The 9006-nt window shown below is 39.3% G+C and overlaps 1 protein-coding gene across 2 annotated transcripts in view; it reads right to left on the minus strand.

Annotated features, from left to right (window-relative positions):
• The window catches only part of SH3BP2 (SH3-domain binding protein 2), a 16634-nt gene that overhangs the window by 2220 nt on the left and 5408 nt on the right, over positions 1 to 9006 (minus strand). The window contains exons 2-9 of one of the 2 annotated variants that reach the window (XM_010014437.1): positions 8750 to 8889; positions 7676 to 7778; positions 5135 to 5252; positions 4476 to 4546; positions 3988 to 4076; positions 2468 to 2533; positions 1774 to 1930; positions 1348 to 1689 (exon numbers count right to left, since the gene is read on the minus strand). In XM_010014437.1, coding sequence (XP_010012739.1) covers positions 1348 to 1689; positions 1774 to 1930; positions 2468 to 2533; positions 3988 to 4076; positions 4476 to 4546; positions 5135 to 5252; positions 7676 to 7778; positions 8750 to 8889 — 1086 coding nt within the window. Of the gene's footprint in view, positions 1 to 1347; positions 1931 to 2467; positions 2534 to 3987; positions 4077 to 4475; positions 4547 to 5134; positions 5253 to 7675; positions 7779 to 8749; positions 8890 to 9006 lie in introns of both variants that reach the window. The other variant, XM_010014436.1, reaches the window with a different exon arrangement.

Consider the following 9006-nt stretch of genomic DNA (forward strand, 5'->3'; position numbering starts at 1 on the left):
GCAGGTTGGTCCAAGCCTCTGTGCCCAGCCTGGCCTTGAACACTGGGATGGGGCAGCCGCAGCTTCTGTGGGCACCCTGTGCCAGCACCTCAGCACCCTCACAGGGAAGAACTTGTTCCTTATATCTATTCTAAATCTCCCCTCTGTCAGGTTAAAGCCATTCCCCTATTTGTTCTGTCACTACATTCTCTTGTAAAAAGTCCCTCTCCAGATTTCTTGCAGGCCCCTTTAGGTACTAGGAGGCTGCTTTAAGGTCTCCCTGAACCCTTTTCTGCTCCAGGCTGAACAAGCCCAGCTCTCTCAGCCTGTATTCATAGAGAGGTGCTTCATCTTCATGGCCTCCTCTGGACTTGCTCCAACAGGTCCACAACCATGTTCAGAGCCCCAGAGCTGGACACAGTACTCACAGATTAATTTAGGCAATCAAAGATTAATTTGGGTTGGAAAGGACCTCTAGAAATCATTTAGTCCAAGCTCCTGCACAAAGCAGGTCCAACCAGATCAGGCAGCTCAGAAAGCTGTGTCCAGTCAAGTTTTGAGTACGTCCAAGGATGGAGATGCCACAGCTTCCCAGCAGCAACCTGTTCTGGTGTTTCATGAGCCACATGGTGAAAAACTTTTCCTAACATCTAACTGTAGTTTCCCAGGTTGTGACTTCTGCCTGTTGCCTCTTATCCTATCACTTGCAGACCTCTGAGGTCTTGCTCTGCCTTCTCCATACCCACCCATTAACTAGTTGTAGACAGCAGTGGTCTCCCACTAGCCTTCCCAAAGGTTGCATGAGTCCAGTTCTCAGCCTCTCCTCATACATCATGTGCTACAGCCCAAACATCTGGCTGGCCTTCCACTAGACTTGTTCCAGTATATCAGCGTCTTCCGTGTACTGTCTTTAAAGAATTTATTATTTGTTCTTCAGAGCTTCTAAATGATCCAATGGACAAAAATATTTTTATCTGACTCACCACCATAACTAGTTCCACCTCCCTGATCTTAATATGAAATGAAACACATTTCCTATCTCCACAGAAGCCTAAAATTGGTTTTGCAGTTCATTGAGGTTCTGACATAAAGAACTGTGATCAAAGGCTATTAAATCTTTAAGACACACCTGAAAAGAAATTAACTACAAAATTTCGGTGTATTTTTTTCTTATGTTCGATTTGTTTCCAATTTCTTTCTGAACTATTTCAAAAGCTAAACCTATTGCAATACAGGCAAAAAAGCACAACACAGCGAGGAAGAGAGGGATGGAGCAGGTAAAAGAAACAGATGTCAATGTGAATGTGAGAAATCAGTCTGTCAGTTACCTAATGCACGGAAAACAGCACCTTGTGTTTTCATACTTACTGTAACTGGGGACATGAAGACTTCTCAGGTCTAGGCTTGACTCCGGGTGGCTGGTGGGTTGGCACAGGTGGCTTTGGGAGCACTGGTGGCACAAACAGTCCAGGTTTACTGTGTTCTCTTGGCACTCTGGGCTCTACTGGTTTTTCAGTAAGCTGTGACACCTTGGGTTTATTGCTTGGTAGCGGAGGAGGAGTTCGTGGTGAAAGGTTTAAGGTTTTTAGCTTCTCACACCCTTCTGGAGTAGCAAGAACTTGAGCTAAAGGCACAGGCTCTGGAGGCAATGAGGAAGATTCTTTGATACCCACAGTCTTTTTGAGAAGAGGTAGAGGGGGTACAGGGGGCAGCTGTTCACTGAGCCTTCGACATGAGGGCTGGATCTTTAGATTAGGTTCAGGTCGGCAGTGGGGTTCTCTCATGTTTAAGGTATCTTCTAGTTTGATATCAGGTAAGCTTCTTTTTGGAGGTGGTGGTGGTACTGGCACAGTGGATTTGCCAGGAAAGGAATTTACCCTTGACTCTGAGTAGGGAGCTTTTCTGACATGAGGAACTGGTGGAGGCGGGTAGGCTGGGGGCAGGACCATATCTACAGAAAGAAAACATCCAAAATACATTACACACTGAGGGGAAATACAGTATGTCAAGAAATGAGACTTTTCAGATTAATTTTCTGTGTGATTTAAGATACTGCACTGGCATCTGGCCTGACAGTACCCAAATGTTGGATAAATATTTAACTTCCAGCACAATTCTGAATGTTTTATGTAGTAAACTCCTGCAATTTCTATTCAGGGATGGCTCACGATAACTTTACCAGAGAGACCACATTAAAAACATTACCCCTCCTCCAGACTGATGGCCAGACACAGGGCCTTCCAGGGCAGGAGGCCTGCAAGAAAACATGCCCTAAGGCATGCAACACTCCCTGTAAATTGTTTGTGCTGTTACGAGGAACTTTTGACCCTAAATACCTCTCAAGATTAGATACCTGCGCATTGCCTCAGTTATTTCACCACCTGCATTACTTTAGATATGACCAAGCCAAAATAATAATCTGGAATTCTACACAAATATTGCCTTCACTGGGAGCCCTTTTGTGAAGGGAAAGAAAGGAATCACATACCATCTTTTACTATGTCAGAAGTATCTGGCTGCAAGTAAGACTCATCCTCTTCCTCCTGGTCGTAATCTACAAATAAAAACCAGTGTATCAGACTCTAAGTACTCCTGGAACCATGAAAGACTACTGAGTACATAGTGCTTTTTCATAAAACAAACAGTTTTCAGTTCATTGTTTTAAAAAAGAGGATAAAAAAAGAAGAATTTTGGTCCATCTCTTTGGTACTTAGAGAAGACGTTTCCTTAAATTTTCTTGTCAATTCAAAAAAGCCATCACTTACAACAGTGGGAGATGAGCTATACTTCGTATCACATTTTTCCCATCTTTCAACTTAAACTTTACTTTCTGGTGACACTTTCTGATATTAGAGCCCTCCTGAGAACAATTCTACTTAGTTGCAGATACACAACTTACATGGATGCACTGGCAAATCCAGTTGGAAAAGAAAGTAATCCCCAAAACCTAACCCTAAACCAGAAAGTTCTATGATTTTGCAACACAGAAGCCTACCTTAACACTCTATTGCATACAACCCTTCCCTCCCAGAAACACCTAAGTACTAAACCACAATCCTATATGAAATGCTGCTGAGTCTGTGCTCCCCTGCTTTGCAGCACTTGAACCGGATTTCCTAAAAAGATTCACTCCTGCCTTTTGGTCCTAGTCGCAAAAAACAGTCAGGAATTTCCTGTCAGGAAATGAGAGTACTTGCTCTAGTCAATCCTGCCCATGGAAATCTGAAGGGGCAGGTGGGATAAGGCCTAGTAAAGTAACTATGCTGAACCTTGAGGCGAGGCTTCTCATGCTGAGTTGTAGTAGCACATTTCTTGACTAGGAAGCCAGTAGCTGGAATATGCTGTGAACACTTATCTGACAGGCTTGCTGAATGTCTTCTTCACTTGTGATGAAAAAATAAACACACCCAGCCCCAACTGCTCACTATGAAACAACTACAGCAATGAACAAGGAACAAACTTTGATTAAAACCAGGCTAGGCTAAGAATCAGACATTCAAAGCCTTACTTTAAAAAGTTACTCAGTTTAAAAGTCATCAAAAAAACATTCCTCTGTGCATTTCACATAAGCAGATCCTATGCCTAATGCCAAGATCTTCGTGAGCTGCAGGGATGAACTCTGTTTCATACTAAACAAACAATAACAACATCTCAATATAGAATCATAGAATCACAGAATGGTTCGGGTTGGAAAGGACTTCAAGACCATCTAGTTCCAACTCCCGGCCAAGGGCAGGGATGCCTCACACTAGACCATGTTGCCCAAGGGTGTCAGACACCTCCTTGAAAGATCTGAATTTCTTTAGTTACAATTTATTTTTACTAATGGTTTATGGCACAGAACAACTGCTTCTGATTTAAAATTACAACAGCTACACACTTTGTAAAAAGAAGAATTTATAGTTGCAAATTAGATCAGTTTGCTTAAGATATGGGAATAATTTCTGCAGAATCTAGAAGAAATAAATAAGGAAGTAAATCTTATTTATCAGTGTCTAAATTTATCACCTTCATTATCTGCTGAATGATGAGAGTACTTGATATCAATGGGACGTTCTACTGAGCCATAGAAACTGTCTGCATCGGAACCAGAGTCACTGCAAAAGAAAAGACAGAGTACCTTCTACATCACTGAGCTATGGGTCCTGGGACAGTACACAGGCCTGTTAGCAGGACTGCAGCACTGCAAAGGAATGCTGGAAAAGCAAAGTGATCTATTCCTCGTTCCCAATTAACAGCCAGATACATTGCTGCTGTCTTTTTAAAGTTTCTATTTGTTTTATACAAAACTGACATTTAAAGTTCTCTTAGTAAAAAGATTTGGTTTGTCTTGGTATTATTTAAACTACGTATTGGAAAGGCCTTTCATTCTTGGGCCTTACTGCACCTGTTTTGATTTAACAGTAAATTATTTGTAGGTGCAAAGAGCCTAAAGCACCACTGTCAAGAACTGGAGCAAAAGGGATAAGAAGCAAATAGAAATTAAGGGTTTATACCTGCATTCTGTTATTGTTTCTTTCTTTTCATGGTAGTGATCAATTTCCCTCCTCAAGGACAGCATCCAGTTCTAAATAAGAAAAAGAATACAACATTCAATACAAGCTTTTTAAATTGTCAAACAAAAATTTATACTATCCATTCTCTGTAAGAAAAGAGTAACTCTGTAAGGAACATATACTGAAATAGGATTCATCCATGAATCCTTTATATTGATAGGACTTACCAGCCAAATGTTCTATCTGAAGTGCTATAAGAATGTATATTAAACAAATATATGAAACTTCTAGTCTGCAAATTTCAAGCTGTTCTTTCTAAAGCCAGGTGCTTGTTCATAGTGAGAGATCTCACTGAAAAGGTTTCACACTTTATCAAAGGTTTAACATACAAATACTTGTTCCTTGGCTAAAAATAGAACGAAGATTAAGGAGAAAACCATGCCATCTATGTGCCACTTGCAACCATTCCCTAAATTACAACTTGAACTAACACTAACTTACTAGTTAAAGCTTCAGAAACGATTTTCAGAGGAGCCAAAATAAGTAGGTATACAAATTCTGGTGGCAGCTGCATGTCCAGTCCATTTAGATTTTAGTGAAGTCCAGGATTCGCTTTCTGCTTCAAGGAAAATTACATTGCAAAAGCAGAAGAAAGTTACCTTTCTTTCATCTTCAGAAGAAGCCGAAAAAAACCACGTCCTGTGCTTCTTGCTAATGTGAACTAACTTGAAAGGAAACACATTGCTTGATGTCGTCTCCTCAACTGCCCGCATAACCCTGAGAAACAGAACCACCAATACATGAAAACCTTCATCTGTATTTCTGCTGTCCAAGTCATAAAGCTCTGACAGAAAGCAGCGTTACAGGCTAGTTCTGCCTTGGGAAAAATAACCCCCAAGCCCAGAAGAAAGCCTTAAAAATCCCTACATTTGTGCATTTGTATCCACTGAAGGTGGTAGAAAGGACAACCAACAAGAGCCCTGACAGGACAAAGAGCACTTGTTAAACCACCAGCCACACTTACACAGATGGATGTTTTGACCTGTTCAATAGTTTTGATGAACTGCATTAATTCACAAGCTTCAAACCACAATAAGGAGTATTTAAGGTGCCTGTGATCCTTATTTCAGAAAGGCACAGAGGAAAAAAAACAAAATACACATTTTCCATGAAAATAAAGGAGAACTAATATTAAAAAGTTAATTTATTTTTCCACTTTTCCCTTATAAACACTTTCTTGCCCTTTTTTATTATTTTCAACCAAGCACAACTCAACCTTTTTCACAAACTGCATTAGATATGTTTGTTTCCTTTTATTTTTCCCCCAGAGAGGTCTCTAATGAGGAAATTCCTTACATATGCAAAAATTTGGTTGCAGATGCTCTCTGTGAGGCTTTGGAACAAATAAAGAGACTAAAATCTAAAGACTGTGGGTAATCTAAAAGCAACATTTCTAAGATTTGTTCTGCATAAAACAAAGAGAAGTCTGATAAAAGCTTTTACAAATCATTACTGGGGCTTGCTTCCTTGTTCCTAAACTTTTCTACCTCACCAGCTTCCTCATGCAATACAGGATTTCCATAAGCCCTTAATATTGGGGAACATGGTTTGTGAGTATAGGAAAGAATATTCTCAGAGATATTTGACATTTGATTAGGGACTTACTCAAGATAATGTTTGGGGAAAAAAACATCAATCTAATTAACACCTGGAAGCTGTCATTAAGAACAATGTCAACTGCAAAATTAGAGATTACCTCTTTTTTAGACCCCAAATCCTACTTTTAAACTGGAGGATGTACTTTTCTGCATCTGCCCAGTCCAAAACAAAGCCAATAAAAAAGGAACTTTTAAGCTATTTGACTAATGTAAGGCTCATAAGGACGTTAATGTGGGAAATACCCCTGGTACAGCTGGGAGGGATACTAGCAATAGGCATCACTATACATTTTGAGTCATTAGTGCACTCAGCACTTTCTCATGTCATGTCCATGCTACACACATAAAGTCTATTGAATGAAAATGGCAAAATAAAAGTCCAGAGAAGCCTTAGAGTGACTTGTTTTCACGCAGCCTTATGCAACTACCCAGGCTAACAAATTCTTTCATTTCAAATGATTTCTCAATAATGCTTATGACTGTTCATAATACTGAACAAGATCTGGTCCTGATTACAGTCAAAGTCCCTACAAGGCTGCTAGAATGCAGATATATGCAAAGCAATGACACAATCCCCAGCATTTACAAATTCCACAGTATTTTTCATGTTAATGTGATTACTGAAGCTAGAGTCATGTCTAAGTCACAGCACAAGTTTCTTATACAAATTCATATTGAATTTTTAATTAGTCACAATGCTTACAACTGTATTCCCATAAAATATATTATTGTTGCAGCCAGTTAGAAGGCTCTCGCATTCTATCAAAAGATATTTCCGTATTCCAGAAGTCTGAGAACATTATGCAGTACAAGAACAACATACATGTTTAAAAATACCAAAAAAAATTGCAGTGGTTAGGACCAATGATGCGATAAATCTCTGCATTCTCTCCATAGTCCTTTCTGAGCATCAGTTACAACAGCAATTTCCTAAAGTTAGGATAGGCTTCTAACCGTAAGCCTTGTACGTATGCTGCACTCAGATTCTGGTAGTCATGGTTAATGTGAAAGCAAAGTCTTTTTGTCTTCAACTTAAAAAGCAAACATTAAGATTTAGAACATGTAACAAGATCAGTCAGACGTTTTGCACATGCGTTCTCTCGTCTATCACTACTGTAGTTGAATCAGTTTTGACACACGTTACTGAATCAGTAACTCCATAAATATTCTTTTCTGATTCCTTTCTATTTTTGTGACAATCACTGAAGTCACTAGAGAACAAAGATAATTTTTCCAAAAGAATCCACATCTACCTGCACGTGCAAAGTCTGCAGTAAGTCAGTAACAAGAGTAAGCCTGCTGCAATTTTAATAGCCTTACTGGTTAAATTACAAAAGATGAAGGCTATATACTTGCAAAGCACAGGGAACATCATATATACAGTTTGAAAGGAATACACCTCTTGGAGTCCAAGATCAGTGCTTAACCCAAATAACAGGTGTAGTCCTGTTCAACTTCACTGGAAGTGAAAACCACAGTCCCGTCGTCCCCCCCCCAGTATTAAGTAGAAGACGCTTGGGTGTTAAGTTCTTTGGCACTCACCTGTTGTAACCATTCAAAGAAAAAGCACCCTGTGGGGATGCAGATGTGCTGCTCTTAAAATAGTAAATACATCCCTCATGGATAATCACAAATCTCAATGGCCCTGAAAAGGTAAAGAAAGAAAGTGAGCAAAATATATCCAAAGGCAGTACATTAACTAGAGCCTCTAACTCGGTTAGAACTATTGTTTAAGATTTTAGTCATCTTAGTAATCATTATAAAAGAGCACAAATTAGTTAAGTGACCATCAGCCACAGGGTGAAGCTGTCTGCTCACAGTGTTTCAGGACTAAAGGGAGCATCTGCTGCTCTCATTTCAGAGGTAGCTGATCTGATAACTTCAAAAGAAGCCTAATAGACTGCAGGTCTGACCTCCACTTGTGCTCCTTCACTAGAGGAATAAGCTAATGCAATAATGCAACCTAAAACAAAGTGGAAGGAAGAAGGTAGCCAAAGGGTATAAATACATATTTATGAACATCCTGAACCCATGATGGTATCCCTCTGATGATTTATTTTCTTTTTTTTTTTTTTTAAAGGAGGCAACACTCCTTCCTTTATCAAAGACAGTAATCTTTGTCCTTCACTACATAAGTACAGTTTTTTCCATTTAAATAGATTCTGATTCCAGAAGCAATTACTGTTTCTAAATACAACCTGATGTTGGCAGTGAGAAAATTTCTATTTCACAACAGCAGAAGGAGATGGGGATATTTTTCCAATACAGAATAACCGACTGGGAAAAAAGCTGAGTACTAATTTCTTTTAGAAAATAGTATTTGAAATTGATACATACACCAGGAATCTGTTTGTGTCTTTAAAACCTTATTTGTGAAGGACTTGACAAAAGATTTAACCAAGTAAATCACCCACAACATTTATTACCTAAGATTTACAGTTTCAAAACAACTATAGGAAATTCTTTCAATATGGGACTTTCATTTATATACTCCAGTAAAACTGTAATCCAGTACAGGCGAAGCAGCAGATCAGCTGCATTAAATAGTCTGTTAACATGAAATGTGCTAAAAGCCCCGAAGGCAAGCATTTAAAACATTTAGTTTAGTCAACTTACACTTCAAGATCTGCAGCTGGGTGCCTCCTTTTTTATGAAGATACCCTGATTTGGTCACTCCTCCAGGCATTGTCAAAAGGTTTTGTGCTCCAATTGCCTTCATTGGGACTGGCCAGACCTGCTCCTGTGAGGCCATCGTTCTGCAATTTAGAATAATTACAAAGAGTTTAAACTTAGATTTTACTTTAAGAAATGAGTACTGAGAAACAAAGCCTGTTTCCTTAAACAAGTTTCCAAACAACTGACATGGTTCAGCA

The sequence above is a fragment of the Nestor notabilis genome, unplaced genomic scaffold (assembly GCF_000696875.1).
Source record: "Nestor notabilis isolate BGI_N333 unplaced genomic scaffold, ASM69687v1 scaffold25045, whole genome shotgun sequence".
Lineage (NCBI taxonomy): Eukaryota > Metazoa > Chordata > Aves > Psittaciformes > Psittacidae > Nestor > Nestor notabilis.